General features: G+C 44.6%; 1 protein-coding gene across 2 annotated transcripts in view; it reads right to left on the reverse strand.

Annotated features, from left to right (window-relative positions):
* Window positions 1-25,771, reverse strand: part of LOC140064053 (sulfotransferase 2B1-like) — a 151,902-nt gene that overhangs the window by 30,647 nt on the left and 95,484 nt on the right. For both annotated transcript variants that reach the window (XM_072110495.1, XM_072110494.1), the window contains 3 exons: window positions 25,262-25,388; window positions 22,287-22,381; window positions 12,490-12,670 (listed from right to left, as the gene is read on the reverse strand). In XM_072110495.1, coding sequence (XP_071966596.1) covers window positions 12,490-12,670; window positions 22,287-22,381; window positions 25,262-25,388 — 403 coding nt within the window. The remainder of the gene's footprint in view (window positions 1-12,489; window positions 12,671-22,286; window positions 22,382-25,261; window positions 25,389-25,771) is intronic.

Genomic DNA, 25,771 nt, shown 5'->3' on the forward strand with positions numbered 1-25,771 from the left:
CATGTCATCGGCGTACAAGCCGACCCGGTCTTCTCTCTCTCCCACTTTTATACCACGATAGACTTCGTCTTGCCCAAGTCTCAGCGCTAAGGCTTCTATTGCCAAGGCAAAGAGGAGCGGGGAAAGCGGACATTCCTGCCGGGTACCCCTATGTAATACAAATTGATCCGACAGCTCCCCATTAATTAAGAGTTTACTAACTGGCGCCGCATACAGGATATCAATCCAAGTGGAGAATCTTGGCCCAAATCCAAGATATAAATCCAAGTATAAACTTCCGTATACATTGTTTGAGGAAGGCCCACTCGATAGAGTCAAATGCCTTGGCCGTGTCTAGGGAAGCCAGGGCTTGCCCTCTCCCCGTCACCTGTCCTATCTGTGCCGCCACTTGCACCCTTCTTATGTTATCAGACGTGGATTTGCCTGGCATGAAACCACATTGATTCAAATGGACCAAGGAGAGGATTACGGTATTTAGTCTAGTCGCAAAAATCCTAGTAAGGATTTTGTAGTCAATATTGAGTAATGCTATGAGGCGGTAGGACCCACAGTCTGTGGGATCCTTTCCTTGCTTAAGAATTAGTACTACCGTGGCTTCATAAAGAGAGGGGGGCAAAGCCCTGGCCTCAAAAGTGGCGGAGTACATTTTTTGTAAACGGGGAACAAGAAGGTCTTTGTATCTGGCATACACTTCCTTGGGGAGCCCGTCAGGACCTGATGCTTTGTTGTTGTTTAAGCTATCTATCGCATCTTCTATCTCCTCTGAAGTTATGGGGCCATCCTATTGGTTACGCTGTTCCAGGGTTAGTGATGGGAATTGTACATTCTCTAGATATGCGTTATTGTCATTATCTGTCTTTTCTAATTTGGTATTATATAGGTCTGTGTAGAATTCCGTGAATCTATTCAGTATTTCCTTGTGTGTTTTTAAAATAGTTCCATGTTCCTCTCTAATCTCTAAGATAGGCGGGGACATAGTGTGCTGTTGTGCTAAATGGGCCAACAACTTTGCTGACTGATTGCCCAATTCAAAGGTGGTCTGCTTGTAAAAAAACAACTTGTTATCGGCTTTCTCCTTTAGAGCGTGAAGGTACAGGCAACCTGTGTGCAACCATTTGACTCTGTTTGCCTCAGTGGGATCTGCGATGTACTGTTGCTCTAAGGATTGACATTGTATTGCTAATTCTGCCTCTTTCTTTACAGATTCCCTCTTAATGAAGGAGATTGCAGATTGTAAGCAAGTACGCATATAGGCCTTTGTTGCTTCCCAGAGAGATGTGTAGGCAGTCTCTGGATTGTGGGCCTGGAAGAATGCGTTCAACTGTTCAGGCACCCTGTCTGATGGTCCTATTAGTTGTAACCAAAAGGGGTGGATCATAAGCTTATGCATGGAAGAGGCAGAGCGTTTCCCTATGACACAGGTCACCGGTGAATGGTCGGATATGCCTCTGGGATGATATTGTATGTTTTGTATGTGTGGGATTATGTTTGTAGACCCTACAATGTAGTCTATACAGGACAAAGACTTGTGGGAGGCACTGTAGCATGAATAGGTCTTGGCTACCAGGTTTCTTTGCCTCCAGAAGTCCGACCATCCCATTTCTATTAAGAACCGTGATAGGCTACTATCTTGCGTTCTTGTTGGAAGAGTCTGCATGTTGTGGAACTGATCTAGTGATTGGTTTAAAAACATATTGAAATCACCCAGGCAAATATTCGTCGCTTGTGGGTGAGACGTTGCGAACAAAGTTGCTTGGCGCAGAACCTGCATAGATGCAGGTGGTGGAATATATATCGCCATCAAATTATAAGGGATGCCATCTATATGAGCATGTACAAACACAAACCTACCCTCTGGGTCGGCTAGTTGCGTTTTCACCTCCCACCGAACCGCTTTATGTACTAGCACCGAGACCCCTCTTGATGAGGTGTTATAACAGGAGTGTGCTCCCCATTGGATCCAGGGTTTGTGCAAGGACTGTACCTTGGAGGGGATAAGATGTGTCTCCTGCAAACATATTATGTGCGGGTTCAATTGTTTCAAGTGTGTAGTTACCATCAAGCGTTTATTAGGGCTACCAAGGCCGCGGACGTTCCATGTAAGGAATCTAAGCTCCGACAAAGATTTTTTGACATGTATGTGCAAAGATAAATTGTTTTTAGGGGTTGGATATTTGTCTCCACCTTTTCTACACCCTGAGCTTGTGTGGGTCTGACACGATACTTATATACTGTAACAAAAAAACTGTAATAACAACAACGTTGTAACGTGAATGCTCCTAATCCCCCACCGCTTTGGCAACAGTGAAACTGCTGGTCCCTCTGCGCGGGGCGGATCAGGGCATAACTGGCTAGCGTTGTGGGATACTCATGCCTCGTGGGATGTAACATAGGCATGTAGTATATACTCCTTTCCCTGGACCCCTGTCATATAACCATGACCCCAGTACCCGGGCAATACAACTGACCAACATCTTGCAGGAAATAAGACACCCTTAAGTCCCCGCACAATCTAGTCCCAGTTCTTGTATAACATATAACAAACCCCCAGGGCTTCGAATATGCCCACGTGATAAATTGGTAAAATGTAAAGGATACCAGAAGTCTCATATGTAAATCAGCTCTCCTGGCGAGGAGGAGATCTTCTATGTTGTGCCAACCAGTCGTTGGCTTCGCTCGGGGTCACGAAGAACAGGACTCTGTCGCCGTCCACGACTCTGAGGCGCGCAGGATAGGCCACGGAGTACGGGAGGTTCTTATCACAAAGCCTCTTTTTGACGTCCAGGAATGTTGCTCTTTTCTTCTGCAGTTCCAGCGAGAAGTCTGGGAAGATGGACACCCTTGCGTTGTCTACTCTGATGTCCGCCTTTCTGCGGGCTTGCTGCAGGATAATGTCCCAATCTCTGCTGTTCAAAAATCTGGCTAGCAGCGGTCTTGGAGGGGCTCCTGGAGGTGGTGCTCTGGCTGGCACCCTTTGAGCCCTTTCAACTGCATATGCTGCAGAGAAGTGCGCTTCTGGAAATAAGCCTTTTATCCATCCCTCTACATAATCCTCTGGCGAACGGCCTTCAGTACGTTCAGGGAGGCCGATGATTCTTATGTTATTTCGCCTCAGGCGATTCTCCATGTCATCCGCCTTTTGTTTCAGTGCCTCAGAGTCTGATTTCAAGATGGTGACTGTTCTAGGTATATTGGCATTTCTGTCTTCTATTTGTGATATCCTCTCCTCTGCATTGTGCACTCTGTCTCTCAGGCTCTGAAGGTCTTGCCTGAGCAAGCTGACGTCCACCCTAACCTCATCCAGCTTCCCAGTCAGAGAACTTTTGCATGCGTCTATCGCAGCTAGTACTTGAGAGGTAACCTGCTTCAGGGTGGGTTCTTCTGTTTCCTCCTCAGATGCCGCAGGGCCGCTGGAACTTTGCTTTGCCCTGGTCTGAGATGACCGTTGGGGCTGTGAGGTGCGGGACGTTTCTCCCTGTTCCGTGCGAGCATATTCTCGCAGCCTCTCAGCTGCATTTGCCTTGGTGGTGCCCATTCTGAGGGATGCTAAGGGCTACAGCCCTTTGGGTTGTTAGATGCACCCTGGAGGTATAATGTCCTGTGGTGCTCTGAGTGAGCTCAGGGTCTTCCTGTTGCTATCAATATTCTGGCCTGAGCCGTGGCCTTGCTTCTGCACCTGTCAGCACTGTGTGGGTGCGCTGACGCAGCTCTCCGACTCCTCAGTATATTGGGCCAGGCCTATAGGTATCGCGGTCCCCGCTCCTCAGCTTACCTAGGGTTGGTTGCTTGAAGCCTCTTGCCCTTGAGGTGCGGTGCCTCCGTGAGATTTTGTGTCGCCCGCTGTCCAGGAGATTCTGTGCGCAGGAGCTGCTATGTCCGGAGCGACACTTCCGGCCCGGCTTGCGCGCGTGTCTCGGGCCGCGATGTCGTGTGCTCTGGGGTACGCAGGAGGCTTGTGTCACCTCTGGGTTGCTGGTGCCGCAGGATATTGTCCGGATAATTAGGGGTCCGCACGGAGCTCTCCTCAAACGTGTTCGGCCATGTTGGCTGCTAGCCACGCCCCCCCAAAGTTGCAGAATTAATTAAAAAATTATGTCAAAACACTACTGACTCAAAACATAGGTTTATTAGAACCGTACTTTAGCGACCTCTAGTGGTTCTCCCTGCTTTAGATTCACACAGGAGTTAACTCCGTTCCACTTCTACTAGGACTTGATCACAGATAATAATATACCCCAACACCATTGATTTGTAGAACTTTTAATTGTATGTCTTCAATAGGTCTCAGCAAGTTAATTATTACTTTTTAATGTACAAACCTATTAAAAGTTAAGTTTTAGACCAATGGTCTCAGTGAGGTCCCTAGGGACCTTTTTTGTAAATAAACAATTTGTGTATGTGGACCCAGTCATATAGCACATCCACGTTTGGTATTTGATTTTAAAGTCTAAGTGGTACCCAGTTTTCACCATATCACGCCGCAAAAGTGGGTTGAACTTACTGCGGCGCGGTACAACCAGGTCATTCCACAGGTGCAACTTTGTCTGCGGTGGCAGCCAAGGCCTGGTACAGAAACGGAACGTAAATTTGTGGTCAGGGACAGGCAGGAGGTGGAGACAAGCAGTACAGGATCAACGTCAGGAACAAAGCAGGAGGTCAGGGCCAAATGCAGAACTGGGGTCACAACGGGAAATCCAAACACAAGCGCAAGCCAGGGACAGAGGCTTTCTCAAAGCAGCAGGGAATGCTGTGAGACGCCAGCTTTTAACCATTTTCTGAAAAGGGCCAGCAGCAATTAGCTGGCCCTTTAAATCTTGTGAAGCTGGCGGCCACCTGACAGGAGTAAGGAACAGGGACAGGTAAGCAAGTGCATCAGTGTGCTAGGGCACATGGAGGATCACGGGTGAGCACGCGACCAGAGACCGGGGTCATGGCACCTGTGACAGTATCCCCCCCCCCTTCAGCCTCCCCTGGGAAATTTCTGTAGTGGTCCCAAATATTATACTTGGGTTTCCAGGATTTCTCCTCTGGCCTAAACGCCTTCTAGTCAACCAAGAAGAACCACTTACCTCTCACCATCTACATAGCTCATATCTCCTTCACCTCAAAGATGTCAGTGGAGTCAGCCTCAGGAGCAGGAGGAGGTACTTGCTGGGAGAAGCGGTTCAGGATGACAGGCTTGAGTAACAAGACATGGAAGGAGTTCTGGATGTGCATGGTGGGAGGAAGGCGCAGCTTGTAGGCCACTGGATTGATGCCCTTCAGTACCTCGAAGGGACCTAGGAAATGAGGATTAAGTTAATTGCTAGGGATCTTTAGCCGGACATACCTGAAGGGCAAGCAGACTTTGTCACCTGGAGAGGAGATGGGAGGAGGCCTGCGTTTCCTATCAGCCTGGAGCTTAAAAACATACTTCAGATCCAGTACCAATTCTTCAACTGCGGGAGCGTCTGAGGGCATACGTAGAGGAAGAGGAGGGCACGATGCAGTCCATAGTTGATGAAGAAAAGTGCTGAGCTGGCAGATGCAGAATCCAGGGAGTTATAGGAAACCTCAGCCCATGGCAACAGTGTGGATCAGTCATCCTGAAGGGCCAACACAAAATGGCAGAGAAAGCAGCCCAGAGTCTGGTTAACTCTTTCCACCTGACCATTAGACTGTAGGTGATAGGCGGAAGAAAATTCCACCTTTACTTGAAGTTGGTTACACAAGGATCGCCAGAATTTAGAGATTAACTGAACCCCCCAATCCGAAATGACGTGCTGGGAAAGTCCGTGGTGCGTGAAGTTATGATAAAAGAACAGACTGGCAAGACTTGGAGAAGACGGCAGACCTAGCAGAGGAATAAAATGGGACATTTTGGAAATACGTTCAGTTACCACCCAGATGATGTTATTGCTGGAGGAAGGCAAAAGGTCCGTGATGAAGTCCATAGGCACGTGTGACCAGATATGACCACCTGTAGAATCGGGAAATGAGGGCGACAGAGCGCTGCACCCCAGCGTGCCCAGCCACACGTGAGCAATGTCCCCAAGTCAGAATTTTCTTCCATAGAGCCGGTCTGACATAGATCTTGGCAGGAGGTAGTTTACAAAGGTACACAGGAGCAGCCAGAACCAGTCGCTCAGGAGGGATGACATGCCGAGGAACCGTTTCCTCCCCAATGACATCCGAGGCACGAGAGAGGGCGTCAGCCTTAATGTTCTTCTCAGCCAGACGGAAATGGATAAGAAAATTGAAATGGGAAAAGAAGAGTGACCAACAGGCTTGTGACAGATCTGTGAAGATCCAGACTGGGAAATGAGCTCCCTCCAGAAGGTAATGTCACTCTTCTAAGGCAAGTTTAATCGCCAATAGTTCATGATCTCCTATGGAGTAATTCCTCTCTGCAGAGGAAAAAGTCTTAGAAAAGAAACCACACATGAGAGTTCGGCCTTTGGTCCCTTTCTGAGTAAGCACCACCCCTGCTCCTACTAAGAAGGCATGAACTACCAGATGAAAAGGCTTCTCTGTATCAGGCCGAGTGAGAACAGGGGCTTTGGCAAAGGCAGACTTTATTGCTGAAGGCCCGAGACAGGGATTGGCGCCCTTCTTGGTGAGTGCCACAATAGGAGATACAAGAGAGGAGAAGTACAGGATAAACTGCCGGTAATAGTTCGCAAACCTCAGGAATTTCTGTATTGCACGTAGTCCTACCAGACGCAGCCATTGAATAACAGCAGAAAACTTGGCAGGATCCATCTGGAGACCTCTGTCGAAATAATATAGCCGCGGATAGACACGGCTGGTGAAATTGGCATTTTTTAAGTTTGTTGTAAAGGCGATTGGTCCTGAGACAAATAAGGACTTGCCATATGTGGGACTGGTGGGGCTCAAGGTCTGGAGAGAACACCAGAATTTCATCAAGATAGACCACGACACAGGCATATAGCAAATCCCTGAAGATGTTGTTGACGAATTTTCAAAATACAGCTAGTGCATTGCACATTGCGAAAGGCATTACCAGATACTCGAATGTCCAACACGAGTGTTAAAGGCGGTCTTCCACTCATCACCATTGTGAATCTGGATGAAGTTGTAGGCCCCACACAGGTCCTGTTTGGAGAAGACCATGGAGCCATGCAGGTGGTCAAAGAGCTCAGTGATCAATGGCAATGATAGCGGTTCTTAACCCTGACCTTATTAAGACCACGATAATCAATGCATGGACGGAGTGACCTATCCTTCTTGGTCACAAAGAAGAAGCCTGTCCCTCTTAAATCAAGTTTGGTAAATATCTTGGCACAGCATAGTCTTTCCAGTAACTCAGGAATCAGGGGGAGAGGGTACCAAATTTTAATAGTAATCTTATTTAGTTCTCTGTAGTCAATACATGGCCACAAGGATGAGTCTTTCTTTTCTACAAAGAATAAGGGTGCCCCAGCTGGGGATGAAGATGGACGAATGAAGCCTTTCTTGAAATTTTCATCAATGTATTCGCTGAGTACTTTTAATTCTGGTTCAGAGAGATTGTAAATTCGCCTAAAAGAAATAGCCGCTCTGGGAAGCAACTCAATAGGAGATTCATAAGGGCGATTTTTTTCTTGCTGCAGACATCATTGAATTGTTGGTACTGAGGTGGCAACTTGTCTTTTTGAAGAGAAATCTCAGAGACTTGCATTTTTTTTTGGATAGATAAATTCATATGACAATTGTCCTTGCAGTATTCAGATAATGATAAAAGGATTATATATAGCAAACCATGGAATTCCTTGGAGAAGAAATCAGATGAAAAGTAATAGTTACATGATGATCAGGTTCAATACAGATTCCAAGATCAATTGTCTCCTCAGTTACAGGCCCAGATGATACAAGTGATGTTTCCATTTCAATTGGGATGGATTTAGTCCTACTTGCAATATTATTGTCAAGTGCAAACTGTAAATCCATAAAATTACCTCCTACACCAGAATCCAACATAGCAGAACATTGTAATGTATGGCTCCCAATGGTGATTTGTATAGGAATGACAAAATGAGAAGGATTTACTTTTTCTTGGATTACATCAACCTGCATAAGATCAGGTGCTGTTTCAGTCTTTTGTTGTGTATTAAATTTAGATTGGCTGAAAGAGTAGGTCGGATTGTTTCAAAATATTCACAACTTTTCATTTCTGCGTTCTGTAAGTCTCTGATCAATTCAGATGCACAGTTTAACAAAGTCCCCAAAACTATCAGAGGCCTCCACTCTGGCAAGCTCAACTTTCACTTGTTCTGATAACCCTCATCAAAATTGACTCCTCTGGACTGGTAAATCCCATTTGGTGTCAGCTACCCAGCGACGATATTCTGCCATTTATTCAGTAACAGAGCATCGTCCTTGACGCAGATTAAGTAATTTGTTTTCAGCAGCGTCATCAAAGACTTCATCCATAGCTTTGGTAAAGGTTTTCAAGGAGGTCACTGTTCTTTTCCACACAAGGTGAGGCCCATGCAAGAGCTTTATCCATCAGGAGATTTTTTTTTTTTTTTTGTTGATCCTATACCACAGTTTGCAACTTAGAGAAATTTACCTGATAAGTAGCACCAAAATCTTGTAGATCAGCCACCTGTTGTCTCAAAGAGTTCACAATAGACTCCATGTTAGTCAATATTATTCTGTAACGCTCTGGGTTTGGTTTTGGAGTATAAGTGTTGCAACTTACTTGGCTATTGCAGGCAGGAATCGTAGTTGGTGAAGCCAGAGGTCGGAACACAGGAGAAGCTTAGCATTACAGAGGAGGAGGCAGGTAGCGTAGTCAGGAGGAAGCCAGTGGTATTAGCAGAGAAGATCAGTGTCAGTTTTGAAGAAGCAGGGAGGTATCGTAGTCAGGAGGAAGCTGGTGGTCGTTGCACAATATAGGAGTCAGTCGCATGAGAGGAGACAAGCTAGACTAAAGGCGGGAAGCTTGCAAAGAAGTGTAAGCAAGGCTGGGTTTAAATAGGAATTCCAATCAAGGAAAGGGTGGAGCAAAGACAGGGAAACAGGAAATAGGAACTGGAAGATAAAACTAGGCCAAGGATCAGCACTGGAGCTACCCAGATAACTGCATAGCTCAGTTGGTAGAGCTGAAGCCTTGGACAGCGAAGTTCGCTGGTTCAAGTCCTGACACGGGTACTGGATGAGGAACCACCATGCAGTGAGGCTGGCAATCTGGTCCCCAACAAAGAATATTCCCTGTCTTCCAGTTAAGAACAGGTGCGTGTAGCAGCAACCACGGAAGGGACGATGTGAAACAAGGCAGCACATAAAAGGACAGTATCTATTTATGTAGAGCTCCAACTTGCAGAGAAATAGGCTCTGTGCGGTACCGGATTGGAGAACTTGACCGCTGACTCAGGAGATGACCAGAGGCTTCTCGAGGCGGACCACTGGGATGTGATACGGGGAGACCATAACAGCATCCACCAAGTTCCCTGCAGAACCAGAATCCAGGAAATCAGAAACCTGAAAATGGGCCTAGTATATAGCCAGCAGTTCCCTAGTATACAGCCAACAGCCTCCTTGTATATATACAGCCAGTCCCCTCTACACTCACCGGCCATTTTATTAGGTACACCATCCTAGTAACGGGTTGGACCCCCTTTTGCCTTCAGAACTGCCTCAATTCTTCGTGGCATAGATTCAACAAGGTGCTGGAAGAATTCCTCAGAGATTTTGGTCCATACTGACATGATGGCATCACACAGTTGCCGCAGATTTGTCGGCTGCACATCCATGATGCGAATCTCCCGTTCCACCACATCCCAAAGATGCTCTATTGGATTGAGATCTGGTGACTGTGGAGGCCATTTGAGTACAGTGAACTCATTGTCATGTTCAAGAAACCAGTCTGAGATGATTCCAGCTTTATGACATGGCGCATTATCCTGCTGAAAGTAGCCATCAGATGTTGGGTACATTGTGGTCATAAAGGGATGGACATGGTCAGCAACAATACTCAGGTAGGCTGTGGCATTGCAACGATGCTCAATTGGTACCAAGAGGCCCAAAGAGTGCCAAGAAAATATTCCCCACACCATGACAACACCACCACCAGCCTGAACCATTGATACAAGGCAGGATGGATCCATGCTTTCATGTTGTTGATGCCAAATTCTGACCCTACCATCCGAATGTCGCAGCAGAAATCGAGACTCATCAGACCAGGCAACATTTTTTCCAATCTTCTACTGTCCAATTTTGATGAGCATGTGCAAATTGTAGCCTCAGTTTCCTGTTCTTAGCTGAAAGCAGTGGCACCCGGTGTGGTCTTCTGCTGCTGTAGCCCATCTGCCTCAAAGTTCGACGTACTGTGCGTTCAGAGATGCTCTTCTGCCTACCTTGGTTGTAACGGGTGGCGATTTGAGTCACTGTTGCCTTTCTATCAGCTCAAACCAGTCTGCCCATTCTCCTCTGACCTCTGGCATCAACAAGGCATTTCCACCCACAGAACTGCCGCTCACTGGATGTTTTTGCTTTTTCAGACCATTCTCTGTAAACCCTAGAGATGGTTGTGCGTGAAAATCCCAGTAGATCAGCAGTTTCTGAAATACTCAGACCAGCCCTTCTGGCACCAACAACCATGCCACGTTCAAAGGCACTCAAATCACCTTTCTTACCCATACTGATGCTCGGTTTGAACTGCAGGAGATTGTCTTGACCATGTCTACATGCCTAAATGCACTGAGTTTCTGCCATGTGATTGGCTGATTAGAAATTAAGTGCTAACGAGCAGTTGGACAGGTGTACCTAATAAAGTGGCCGGTGAGTGTATATACCCAGTGCCTGCTCCCAGTATATAGCTTGCTCCTATTTTTTGCATATCTTTTTTTCAAGTATATATGGTATTTGCATCAGACGGCCCTTGAATTAGAGATGAAGACCCGAGTGCCATCCACTCAGAGGAGCTGCAGGCAGAGCTGGAAAACAGTGTGGAGGCAGCCAGGAAGTTAACCTGATCAAGGCCAGGAATGACCCTGCTAAAGGTATATAGCTGCGCAATAGGATTTTGTTAAAGGTCTCCCCCACAGACCTCCCCCTGGAAGTAAAGAGAAAACCCCTCTTTCTCCCTACCCTGTGTAAGGACAGGAAGAACACTGGCAAGTAGGGGAGGGACTTTTAACCTCTACTTCCTGCCCCTACAAAGGAGTAATTCTATAGGTGAGGCTGTCACGGGGGACGCCACGGAAATTATTATTATTTACTAAGGGATTATTTACTAAGTGTATGTACAGTAAATGATTACATAGGTGGTCTGTTAGATTCTGGGTCTTAATAAAAAGTGAGTTAAAACAGTAGTTCCACTGCTGCCCTATATAATTAAATCTCACAGACTGCATTTGTACTTTATTGCGAGAGATTATTGACTGCTGGACATGGCTCATTGATTAACTTGGAGACATTTTGAAAAATAGAAGGTAAGATGGTTAGTTTAGCTATTTGCCTGTTATCTATTTTGCTCTGACCCCTCTGTTATTAGGTCGATCAGTTGTTACATGAGGGAAAATGTACACTACAGACAGGCTCCAATCAGCCCAGACTTCCACCAGTACATATAATAGTTTAATATGCCACCCTGACATGTGAAGTGCCTTTTTTACACACCGCTGTTCCTAAAATGGGACTATATTGTCTTTAGTTGTGATTTTTGATTCAGCAGCAGTCTGGATGAAAGCCTTGAGGGGAGAGGTTCTATCTTTGGTGGTGAGCAGCACACTGCCCACTGATTTTAACTGTGGAGTCAGTTGCCCCTAGTAGTTATACAAGAGACGCTAAGAGCTCTCTACCTTCAGGACATCCTGCATAACATACTGTACATTGCCTCTCATGGCTTCGATGTTAAAAAGGAGTTCTCAGGATTTTTTTTTAGCAAGATTGCATTACCTTCTTGATTTGCAGGATCTACAGGACCAGCTGCAACATTGTAGGATAAATGTACCATGGACCTGACCTGTATGTCTTTATAGCCAACTGTATTTCATCTTGTATCCAGGTGGAAAGGTAAAGTTCACTAGAGATTTCATTCAATTGTATATAATTTTTATTTCAATAAACAAACCCTTTTATTCTACATTTTTCATAAATATAAGTTTTTAATTGTTTCCAACACCTTCGAAGGGCATTATTTCCTTTGTCAGTAAGTAAACATCCTTTGGAGTCCACTATGTGAAAGATGCTTTTTAAATGTTGTTGGAGTTAAGTTACTATGGCTTCACCTTAATTCTGGCTAATTGTGATGCAAAATCTGGGGAATTTTACACTTTAATTTAATTTCTGGTTAATTTAGGTATATTTAACAGCACCAAAAAGAAATGTTTCTGACAAACTAAAATCTTAAATATGTCTACATTTGTGAGGATGGTTTAATTCGGATGGCATAGATTGAAGAGCAAATTGCCAGATTTTAAAGTTTTTAGTGTATAATTAGGTCGCTAACCAAAGGTGGTATGAAGTTAGACAAAAGTTTTCAGAAAACTCCATTTTGTTTACCTTTTCTCATGAATGGACTTTTCTCATGGTCCATGTAGCCAGTTGGGAGAAGAGTGAAATTAGACATATTGTTCTCTTTCATGTTCTTAAAAGAGACATTTCCAACCACAGAATCTATTTCTTTATCATCTAACTCCTTTCCAAGAAATGTGCATATTTTTATCACACTTCCTCGTAGGTCCTGTAAAAGATCCAGACAGATAGTTAAAAGGCATGATTTAGCTTTACTTTTGGATTGTACCTACATTCACGTTATAGCATATATAGCGTCAGTATCCTCTACCTACTATAGCTTTACTTTGATGCAGCAAGCCATGATAGAATACAACAGTTGCTCCATTTATCTATAGATTTTTATGGGATTACATATCTCTTTTACAATGTTGTATAGTTTTTTATTTTTTTGCATTGCAGCTCTTCTTGCCTACTTTGTATATGCATAAACCTTCCTTTAACTTTTGTAATGCAGAAAAAGGAACAAGAACTCTGACATTGCTGCATTTCTATCCCCACCTTCTTGTGAAGCCACAAAGTATAATAAGCCCTCCCTTACTGTCCCTCATATTATTCAGCACCCCCTAAGTGGACACCACATTGTATACCCCTTTCATGCACAAAGTATAATGCTTCCTAATTAGAGATGAGCGAACATACTCGTCCGAGCTTGATGCTCGTTCGAGCATTAGCGTACTCGAAACTGCTCGTTGCTCGGACGAATACTTCGCCCGCTCGAGAAAATGGCATCTCCCGCCGTTGTGATTTTTGGCGGCCAGAAACAGAGCCAATCACAAGCCAGGAGACTCTGCGCTCCACCCAGCATGACGTGGTACCCTTACACGTCGATAGCAGTGGTTGGCTGGCCAGATCAGAGAAAGCGTTAGGGTGTTCTATTAGAATAGTGTTAGGCAGGAGTGATTCTACAAGGGCTACAATAACGTTTTATTTTACCTTTTTTTGGTTTGCCTGTGGCTGGGCTTGCTGCCATTAGTAGTGCAGCGAGTACCATATTGTGAGTAATTTGCAGGGAGACTTGCTACCGTTGTGTTTAGCTCTTAGTGACACACATATCCACCTTAAACACCGAAGTGGGACAATTTATTAGGGGTTTGATTTGAATTAGGCACAGTCTTCTGATTTTTTTTTTTTTACGTTTATTTTTTTTTATAACTTAAAGTAATCTGGCAAAGCAGTGTGCTTTCAGGGTAGGCTAGAAAATAGCCATAGGAGAACCCCAACGGCTTACTTAGGCCTACAATAGCGTTATATTTTACTTTTTTTCTGTTTGCTTGTGGCTGAGCTTCCTGCCACTAGTAGTGCAGCTAGTACCATATTGTGAGGAATTTGCTGGGAGACTTGCGACCGTTGTGTTTAGCTCTTAGTGACACACATATCCACCTCAAACACCGAAGTGGGACAATTTATTAGGGGTTTGATTTGAACTCAAAGTCATCAGGCACAGCACAAAATCCATTTGTGTGCTGGCAGTGTAGGTTAGAAACTAGCCATAGCAATAGGATAGCATCGTTTTGTTTAAAAAAATAAATAAATAAAAAAAAAAAATAAACACAAAAAAAAAATAAAATTTAAGTTTACACTTTAATTTGGAAAATGTTTAACCCGAGGGCTAGGGGTAGAGGACGAAGGCGTGGACGTGGGCATCCAACTACTGCAGGGGTCAGAGGCCGTGGTCCTGGGCGGGATGAGACACCACCTGCTGATGAGGGAGCAGGGGAACGCCGCAGAGCTACACTCCCTAGGTTCATCATGTCTCAAGTTACTGGGACTCGTGGTAGAGCACTGTTGAGGCCAGAACAGTGCGAAGAGGTGAAGTCGTGGATTGCGCACAATGCTTCTAGCCATTTGTCCACCAGTCAGTCTTCCACCCAGTCCACCCATGTCACCGAAATCAGCACTCCTCCAGCTCCTCCACCTCTGCCTCCTTCCCCCCAGTCTGCCCCCTCCCAGCAAAATTTGGCATTTGAACCGGCATACTCTGAGGAACTGTTTTCTGGACCCTTCCCACAGTCACAAACCACTTGTCCGGTTGCTGCTGAGCTATTTACCGATGCCCAGGTTTTCCACCGGTCGCAGTCTGTGGGTGATAATGACATTATTGACGTAGTGGAAGAAGTTTGTAAAGAGGTGTCGGACGATGAGGAGACATGGTTGTCAGACAGTGGTGAAGTTGTTGTCAGGGCAGGAAGTCCGAGGGGCGAGCAGACTGAGGGATCGGAGGATGATGAGGTGACAGACCCAAGCTGGGTTGATAGGCCGGGTGAACACAGTGCTTCTGAGACAGAGGCGAGCAGAACAGGTTGGAAGAGAACATTGGTGGGGCCAGACGGAGAGGCAGGGCCAGAGCTGGTGCATCAGCGCCAAATGTTTCACGTAGTCAAGCTCCCGTGGCGAGGGCTAGATTTTCAGAAGTCTGGAGGTTCTTTAAAGAAACACCTGATGACCGACGGACTGTGGTGTGCAACCTTTGCCAAACCAGGATCAGCAGGGGTTCCACAACTACTAGCTTAACTACCACCAGTATGCGCAGGCATATGAATGCTAAACACCCCACTCAATGGCACCAAGCCCGTTCACCTCCGGGTGACCCCATCTTCGCCTCCACGATCCTCCACAGCATCCAGCATCAGCTCTCCATACCCCAGACGCTGGAGCGCAAAAAGGAATTATAGTGCAACCCACCCACACGCCCAAGCCCTCAACGTCCACATCTCCAAACTGCTTAGCCGGTAGATGCTGCCCTATAGGCTGGTAGAGACCGAGGCCTTTCGAAACCTCATGGCGGCGGCCGACCCTCGGTATTCGGTCCCCAGCCGCCACTACTTTTCCCGATGTGCTGTCCCAGCCCTGCACAAGCACGTGTCAGACAACATCATCCGTGCCCTGACCAAAGTTTTTTCTGACAAGGTCCACCTGACCACGGAAACGTGGACGAGTGCTGCCGGGCAGGGCCACTATATATCGCTGACGGCACATTGGGTTAACTTGGTGGAGGCTGGGACCGAGTCTGACCCTGGGGCTGGTCATATACTGCCGACGCCGAGGATTGCGGGGTCTACCTCGGTCCAGGTCTCAAAGGCCTACTATGCCTCTTCCTCCTCCCACCCCTCCTCCACCTCCTCCTCTGAATTACCATCCGCGGGCATGGCGCCATCAGTCGGTAGCTCTAGGCACAGCAGCAGTGCCATCGCTAAGCCACAGCAGGCATTGCTCAAACTGCTGAGCCTAGGCGATAAAAGGCACACCGCCCAAGAGCTATTACAGGGCATCACGGCGCAGACTGATCTGTGGATGGCACCGCTGAACCTGAAGCCAGGCATGGTTGTATGTGACAACGGTCGTAACCTGGTGGCTGCTCTGCAACTCGGCAGACTGACACATGTGCCATGCCTGGCCCATGTGTTAAATCTCATAGTTCAGCGTTTCCTCAAGACATACCCCAATCTGTCTGATTTGCTCACGAAGGTGCGCCGCATTTCCGGAAGTCCAGCACAGATGCTGCCACTCTCAGGGCAGCGCAGCGCCGCCTCCAACTGCCCGCTCACCGACTGTTGTGCGACGTGCCCACGAGGTGGAATTCAACATTAACCATGTTATCCAGAGTTTACCAGCAGCGCAGAGCGATTGTAGACTGCCAGATGTCAACTTCCACCAGAACTGGTAGTCAGGTCAGTCAGCTTCCTCAAGTCTACAATCAGGAGTGGACGTGGATGTCTGATATCTGTCAGGTGCTGAGTAACTTTGAGGAGTCAACGCAGATGGTCAGTGGCGATGCCGCCATCATCAGCCTCACCATCCCGCTGCTTGGCATGTTGAAAAACTCTCTGGTCAGCATGAAGTCGGAAACTTTGCGCTCGTCACAAGAGACGGGGGAAGAAGATTCCCTTGTTGATAGCCAAAGCACCCTTAGGTCTGTTTCTCAGCGCATATCGGAGGAGGTGGAGGAGGATGAGGAGGAAGAGGAGGAGAATGTTGGCGAGACAGAAGAGGGGACCATTGTTCAGTCCTTCACTGTTCAGCGTGTAAGGGCAGAAGAGGAGTTGGAGGAGTTGGAGGAGGAGGAAATGGAGAGTCAGGCCAGTGAGGGGAGTAAAAAATACAGCAATAACAGCTATGTGCTGCACACTTCTCTCATGGAGCTACAAACAGTCAAGGGTTGTAAAACATAGGGGAGTGAATTCTTGCGCGTTGGGACTCTGGCGCATATGGCAGATTTCATGCTAGGCTGCCTATCCCGTGACCCTCGCGTTCAAAGAATTTATTCCAGCACCGATTTCTGGGCATTCACTCTCCTGGACCCACGGTACAAGCAAAATCTTTCCACTCTCATCCCTGGAGAGGAAAGGAGTGTGAGAATGCATGAATACCAGCAGGCCCTGGTGCACAAGCTGAAACAGTATTTCCCTTCTGACAGCGCTAGCAGCAGAGGGCGTACTTCTGCGGGACAAGTAGCGAGGGAGAGTAGGCGAGCAGGCAGCTTGTCCAGCACTGGCAGGGGTACGCTTTACAAGGCCTTTGCCAGTTTTATGTCACCCCAGCAAGATACTGTCACCTGTCCCAAGTCTCGGCAGAGTAGGGCTGATCTTTACAGAAAGATGGTGAGGGAGTACGTAGCTGACCATACCATCGTCCTAAATGATCACACAGCTCCCTACAACTACTGGGTTTCAAAGCTGGACATGTGGCACGAACTGGCGCTGTACGCCTTGGAAATTCTTGCCTGCCTGCCCTGGCGCTAGCGTGTTGTCCGTACGGGTTTTCAGTGCAGCTGGTGGCATCATCACCGATAAGCGTACACGCCTGTCGACTGACAGCGCTGACAGGCTGACGCTTATCAAGATGAATAATGCCTGGATTTCTCCGGATTTTCATTCTCCACCAGGTGAAAGAAGCTCAACCTTGATAATGTATGTACTCCTCCTCCTCATTGTCCTCCTTCTCATTCTCTTTGTACACTAAAGCAGAGGAAACTGGCTATTTTTTTCCAGGGCCAACTGGCTCTAGCTATAGTACTCTATGTGTTTAATTTTTCTGGTGGGCCACCTACCCGGTCCTCTGTTTTAAACAATTTTTGGGAGTGCCACATACAGGCACTCAATCTATTTAATTTTTCTGGAGGACCACCTACCTGCTCCTCTGGTTTGAAAACTTTTTTGGACTGCCACATACAGGCACTCAATTTATTAAGTTTTCTGGAGGACCACCTACCTGCTCCTATGGTTTGAAAACTTTTTTGGACTGCCACATACAGGCACTATCCAAATTAAATTGTCTCCATAGCAGCCTCCACATGTCGTCTTTTTAGCCGCCTCCACACGTTGTCTCCATTGCTACCTCCACACGTCATCGCCATAGCTGCCTCCAAAAGTCGTCCATATAGCTGCCTCCATACATGGTCTCCTTATCAAACGAACTGTGTCAGGCAGAATTTTGGGTTGTTTTCATGGCTTCCACATCAAACTTGTTAACTTTGTCGCCACCCTGCTGTGTAATCCACAAATTATACTGGCAAACTTTTATCATTTACCAATATTATTTCAGCGCTTCTTGCGCATCTGTTTACATTCCCCTCACCCACCATAACCCAAACTTATAAGAACACTACTACACTTGATCTTATACAAAAGGTTCTTAGAAGTGCTGTTTGGGGAGTAGACTAGAGACAGGGGCTTGGATTGGCGAAAGCTCGCCTGGCAGCGGAGCGCCAGCTCCATCCCAAGATCCAACTAACATAGTTTTAACTGCAGCACCTTTAATCTACTACTAGTTCACTGCCTCCATACATGGTCCCCTTATCAAACGAGCTGTGTCAGGCAGAATTTTGGGTTGTTTTCATGGCTTCCACATCAAACTCGTTAACTTTGTCGCCACCCTGCTGTGTAATCCTCAAAATATACTGGCAAACTTTTATCATTTACCGATATTATTTCAGTGCTTCTTGCGCATCTGTTTACATTCCCCTCACCCGCCATATCCCAAACTTATAAGAACGCTACTACACTTGATCTTATACAAAATGTTCTTAGAAGTGCTGTTTGGGGAGTAGCCGAGAGACAGGGGCTTGGATAGGCGAAAGCTCGCCTGGCAGCGGAGCGCCAGCTCTATCCCAAGATCCAACTAACATAGTTTTAACTGCAGCACCTTTAATCTACTACTAGTTCACTGCCTCCATACATCGTCCCCTTATCAAACGAGCTGTGTCAGGCAGAATTTTCAGGTGTTTCACCAGATACAGAGTGGAACTCGGCCCATCTGTCGCCGCCATGCTGGAGACCTGAAGTTGCAATCATAGCAGCGCAATATGAATGCCCCATACTGTCGCTCTTAATCATGGAAGTCGTCTCCATGGCTGCCTCCACATGTCGTCCCCTTATCAAAAGAGCTGTGTCAGGCTCATTTTTCGGGTGTTTCACCAGATACGTTATGGAACTTGGTCACTATGTCGCCACCATGCTGTGTTATCGACTAAATATACCGTCAACCTTTTGTTCACATAGGAAATCATTTCAGCGCTTCTTGCTCACCTCCTTTGGTGAAGCCTGAGTCCATTTAGGGTATGTCGCCATGACACTCTCTAGCCTGCCGCTGCTGCCGCTGCCTCTGCATGCCATCCCCTATAGTGTCAGGGTCAATTATTGCATGTTTTAGATGCTATCTAGCCTCATTCGGTCACTCTGTCATGGCCATGCTGTTGCCCTTAATTTTGGCATAATGGTACGATTAAGCAGCCTCAGAGGCATCCATGCATGCTGCCCCATCTGTTTCCTGTCCATTTCCGTGGTGTTTCCATCCTTTTCTGAGGTTTCCAGGTGTTTGGCCAAGCTTCCCTGTGCAGAGCCTTGGCCTAAGGAATAAGTACATAGTTTTGCCCTTATTGAAATCACTGGTCAGACCACATCTAGTTGACATAGTTGAACAAGGTGCAGAGGAGAGCAATCAAGATTATTAGAGGAATGAGGAAACTAGAATACAATGATAGATCACAAAATTCATTATTATTATTCAGTTTATAAAAAATATGACTGAGGGGAGACCTCATCACAATGTACAAATATCTGAATGGGCAGTAAAAGGATCTCTCCAAAGATCCTGTGACCAGGACAAGGGGGCATCCTCTGCGCCTAGAGGAGAGGCGATTTTACCATCGCCATAGACAGGGATTCTTTAATATAAGAGCAAAGACTATTGAAATCTCTGCCGCAGGAGGTTGTTATGGCGTACTCTATGTACATGTTCAAGAGAGGCCTCTTATTAAATACTCAAAGGTTGGGCTTGATGGACTTGCGTTTTATATACTATGATTTACTATGATATTCCTGTAGCTCCTTACATATATTTTTCCTTTCCTTTAGCCCACATATTAACCCCCCTCTAGCATCTGCCCACTTATCATGGCCTCTTTTTTGTTGGTCAACATTTAAATTGCCCCATTTTCTGTATGCCCGTGCCCTACACACTTATAACCCACATGTTTATAATGCTTGTTTTTCTGTTAGACCCCCCACACTTTAAACACTTTGCTTTAACTCCTCTATGCTGGCCTGCTGACTTTAGATGTCAGCGGGCGCAGGTCTGGAGTTTAGCACAGGAGCAGGAGGGGGTCTCCGTGTGTCAGATAAACCCGGAGACCTTAGGGAGAAGGTAGATGCAATTTATTACTGCTTCTCCCTTCTCTGCTCCTCATAGCATCACGCTACAGTAGTTGAGTTTTGTGGGCATTGTACTAAAGTATACATTTTCTTTGGCAGGTTAAAACTGTCTCCCCTGATGAGCGACTTAAATAATTCATTGGGGCGAAACATGGCATGATTTCAGGATTTCATGAATGAGACTTCATGAGACTTCATTAATTTTTTGACTTCCTTTCCTCCTATATCACACACTTTTAAATTCCGTGTGTGTTTCATACACTGATCCCATAAATTAGGGGAAAATAGGAAATTGTTATCCCATGGACAGGTCCCATTCGGGGTGGAAGCTGTTTAGAGCAGCATTCCCGAATTGAGTCTATAGAGTAATACAGTATCCTGTCTTTAGGGCTTATAAGGGTCAGTATATGGCAGTGATAGTGAAACTTTTTGAGATCAAGTGGCCAAAATGTGACCCAAAACTCACTATCTTTTCCCAAAGTATCAACATGGCAGTAACATAACTTCCTGAGTGACCCAAAACTGTGGGTAAGGCCACATGCACAGGAAGAATCATGGGGGCCTGAATCAAGTTCTATAATAGATCTAAACTGATCCTATTCACACCTTCTCAATATTTCTACAGTCCCAGGCAGCCTAAGATCGGTCTCTTTAAAAAAAAGCAGACTGCAGAAAGATGCCATGTCTGGGAAACTCTGTGCTTGGAAAAAAGCCCAAGTAAATAAAGATGTAATCATACGGTCATAAGAAGTTAGAAGTTGCTTGCTGTAGTTAGATCAAAACAGTGGCTCTGTTTCTCACACATGTCCTGTATAGTGAAAACCAAACCTGCAGCTGGTGTGTGCTGGAGTACACTGCGCATGTCCAGCTTTTTTAAACAAGGCTGGCTCAATCACCTGACATCTGAGGGGCGGCTCCGTGAGCCATAACGTCCGAAGGGCCGTGTAAAAACATGCCCACCAGATCAAAGCGCTTCATGTACCACTTGTATTGCATATTTAATTCGCCATTACCGTAGTTCTATGTGCCGAAACTTTAATATATCGTACAATCAGCAATATAAACCATGCGCTGATACATATTTGCAGTATCTTCAAACCTTGATCAGTGCATTGAGAAAAATATGCGTTTCAGCAAACTCGGCCCAACAGTGTATATTAAACTGGTACATTAGGATGATATTCCTGGCATTCGCAGGTATCCAGTTTGGATCACTGCCATATAGAATTTTTAGGAGATACACCCTTAAAAACATTTCATGAGGAAAAGGCAGATATAAGTTTTTTTCTCAAATACAAATATAGTATCACTAAAAGTTCATCCACTAAGATGCACAGATACAAGGAGAGACATAACTTTTTACTCATATAAAAATATCTCACAGAAAATTAACCCGCATAAAAGCAGTAATGATTGAATACAAGAAGAGACATTAATAGTGAAATTGAGAACTATAACCGTATCAAGAAGTAAATACAATTCAGCAGTCACTAGTGCAGAATACCCCAAAAACTGCAGAATTTCACATTGCAATGCACCTGCGGTGCTGCGGTGGTGGTCTCGAGAGCCTTGTGTATGATTGGTAGGCACCTATACATGTAACGCCCTCTTTTCTATTTAAGCAAAATTTACCATTGGGTTCTGGTATATACTCATATACATATATTGTGCTCTCTATATTTACTTTATACTTATTGAGGTGGACTTGTGATTCATTGAGTTTGTTGTTGTGTATTTTAGGTGATGATTTTAAATTGTTTTGTCTTTTTTGTTGCCTTGTGGAAATAAAGATTGAGGATTGTAATCTACTGTTTTATGTATTGTGATTTCCGTGCTCCCCATTGATCTCCCTATCATCTATCTCCTATAAAATTCTCCCATATTACAGTTTGTTTTACCATACTAAAGGGAGCCGCTTACTGACAGTGACTGGTCATAAAATAGCTTTATTTTGGGGCCCCACTTTTAGTTTTGCCCAGGGCCCCACTTTGTCTAGAACCGGCCCTGACAGGCAGTACATGGAGCTGAAAATCCACTGCTTTAATTACAATCACAAATACAATAAAAGAGGAGGGGGAGGTTTATATATTGAGTGTTTCCCCTTTATGTTAAGTGTTTAAATGAAAGGTTTACCCTTTGAAGATCCTCATATGTGTGAAACATAAAGTTGTCTTTTCCCATCATCTTCATCCATCCCTTGACATGATTAAACCAAGATCCATATGGTACTGAAATAGATGAAGGATGAAAAATTGATTCCATATAATCTTAACTAGAGATGAGCGAGTATACTCGTCCGAGTATACTGCTCGGTCGAGTATTAGCATACTCGGACCGGCTCGTTACTCGGACGAGTATCTCGGCGGCTCGAGATCGAGCATTAAATTAAGTGAAGAACAGTATTGTTATTACATAATAAAATATCCCAGATGTTTACTGATGTTTTGCTTGTAAGAACACATTGAAATAACACTATTCTTCACTTTCCAGGTGTTCGCGCGTGTCTCCCGCTAAGTTAGGAGATGTTCGGAACATCTGGAATGTGAAGAATAGTGTTCTTTCAATGTGTCCTGCACTTAAATGTTCGTGTTTTCACTGTTTTTAATGTTTTAATTCTATTCTTCACTTTGCAGCTGTGCGCGTATATCTCCGAACCTATCGGGAGACACGCACGCACACCTGCAATGTGAAGAATAGAATTAAAACATTAAAAACAGTGAAAACACGAACATTTAAGGGCAGAACACATTTAAATAACACTATTCTTCACTTTGCAACTGTGCGCGCGTATCTCCGAACCTATCGGGAGACACGCGCGCACACCTGCAATGTGAAGAATAGAATTAAAACATTAAAAACAGTGAAAACACGAACATTTAAGGGCAGAACACATTTAAATAACACTATTCTTTACTTTGCAGCTGTGCGCGCGTATCTCCGAACCTATCGGGAGACACGCGCGCACACCTGCAATGTGAAGAATAGAATTAAAACATTAAAAACAGTGAAAACACGAACATTTAAGTGCAGAACACATTTACATAACACTATTCTTCACATTGCTGATGTGCGCACACATCTCCGACATTATCGGAAGACACGCGCTAACATCTGCAAAGTGAAGAATAGAATTAAAACATTAAAAACTGTGAATACAGGACCATTTAAGTGCAGAACACATTGAAAGAACACTATTCTTCACATTCCAGATGTTCTGAACATCTCCTAACTTAGCGGGAGACACGCGCGAACACCTGGAAAGTGAAGAATAGTGTTACTTGAATGTGTTCTTACAAGCAAAACATCAGTAACATCTGGGATATTTTATTATGCACTGTTCTTTTAATGTTCTCTTTTACTAAAAAAATGCTCGGGTCTCCCATTGACTTTAATGGGGTTCGTTATTCGATACGAGCACCCGAGCATCGGGAAAAGCTCGTATCGAATAACGAGCACCCGAGCATTTTAGTGCTCGCTCATCTCTAATCTTAACCCCTTCCCGCACCTTGATGTAAAGTTACATTATGGTGATCGCCTGGATGCGATAGATGGGATCCTGCAACTACAGCTGACTATCGCGATCCCGCCTGTTTAAATCTATAGACGCCGTGGTCATAGTGACCACGGCGTCTATAGTGCATCGCTGCAACAATTGGGGCCTTCCAAGCAGAGCACGGAGGTGCCGATTGTTGCTGTGTCAGCCCTGAGGTCCGATATTGACACCAGGGCTGCCTTCAACACTGCAGCTGTCAGCCTATGAAGAATGCATAGGCTTACAATGTAATATGCTGCAATACATCAGTAATGCAGTATATTACAATTGATCAAGTGATCACTGGGACAAAATAAAACAGTAAAAAGTTTACAAAAAAAAGTGCAATTTAAAAAAATTATTAAAAAAAGAATAAAAATCCCCTGAAGCCCCATCCCATATAAAAATCAAATACAACATAAAAAAGTGAAAATCACCAAAAAAATCCACAACATATTGGGTATAACCACATCCATAACAACCCGTACAATACAATAAAATTGTCACTGGACCGGTACGGTGAACAGCATAAAAAAAATGCAAAAAAAAGCATAAAAAGTGATAAAAAAGTAACATTTACCCCGACATGATACCAAGGAAAAGTGCTGTTCCCCTACAAAAAATAAGCTCTAAAACAGCTCTGTAAACAAAAAAAAAAAATTGTTGCATGGTGATGCAAAAACAAGTGAATTTCTCACAAAATGAGTTCTAGATTCTTCAAAACAAGTTAAGCATAAAAAAGCTATATAAATGAGCTATCGCCTTAATCGTTATGACCCGTAGAATAAAGATAACACCTTATTTTTTATAGTACAGTTAACTTTCGGGGAAAAAAATGCTAAAAACCATAAACAAGAATGAATTATTTTTTTAACCACCACCAAGAAAGAATTAATAAAATCTGAATATTAGTTTTTGAACCCCCCGTAAATGATATACCCAAAAAGTGGATCTAATCCACAAAAAAAATAATCCCCCAAATGTCCAAATTACAAAAACAGCCTGTAAAATGTGACAATGCAGATCTGCTCTAAATGGTGCTCCTTCCATTCTATGCCTGGCCATTTAACCATACAGCAGTTTAAGATAAGATAAGATAAGATAATCCTTTATTAGTCCCAGAGTGGGGAAATTCACAGCGTTACCAACACATATGGGGCATCCTCATACTCACTGGCCAGTATGACTAAGGATTAACTTCCGAAACGCGTCATGGCTCTCCCCTATCCCATGTGCACATGATTTTTTAACCTTATGGACTAAAAGTTAGTTCTTATGCTTCCCTTTTTTCTTTTGATTTTTCTCTATTTTTACTTTTTTGACCTCAATTTTTTGGATCTTCGCTGGAGTTTTTCCACGTTTGGTTTCCATTTTGCCTTGGTACGGCCCGACCCTCCTGCTCCGTGCGCCAGATCCTCATATGGCTTTCTCCTATGTCGGTGAGCTGAAAAAAGACTCTTTTTTCTCTTTTGTGATTCAAATTTAAAAAATTATGCTTGGTCCTAAGGCGCTAAAATGGCTTAGACCAGAAGGGGTTAAGATACATGGAACAGTTTTATTTGTTTTAACTACTTACTGTTTCCAAATAAGTAATCTTTAAGACAATCATCTATACTTTCCATATCTTTGTAGAATGCACTCATTTTAGAAAAGTAATACAAGGAGACAGCAGTATCTTTAGGATCTCTGATTGTGTATATGACCTAAACAAATCAAAAATGAGAAACATTTATTAATATTTTTGTATAAAAGACAAAAACAAAAACACACTATATGGTCCATTGCATACATTAGAAATAAAGTGTAGAAAACTGTAAATATGATTTTCTTTTATGTCTATAACTATGGGTTGTCTGTAAGTTGGGTGTCCTTAAGTAGGAGACCACCTGTATTGCGATTTGCAATTAAAAAATTGCCTTACTGTGTGGCTAATGTCACCCATAACAATTGTCCTTGGGCCGAGATTATACCTGCAATAATTACCCTGGCCACTCTTAAAATTGCCATGAGGAATAAAACGATCTGACCATGTATTTTGACCTCTGGAAAAACAATTATGTACTAATACACTCCTAAGTGTTTTACT

Source organism: Engystomops pustulosus, chromosome 6 (assembly GCF_040894005.1).
Source record: "Engystomops pustulosus chromosome 6, aEngPut4.maternal, whole genome shotgun sequence".
Taxonomy (NCBI): domain Eukaryota; kingdom Metazoa; phylum Chordata; class Amphibia; order Anura; family Leptodactylidae; genus Engystomops; species Engystomops pustulosus.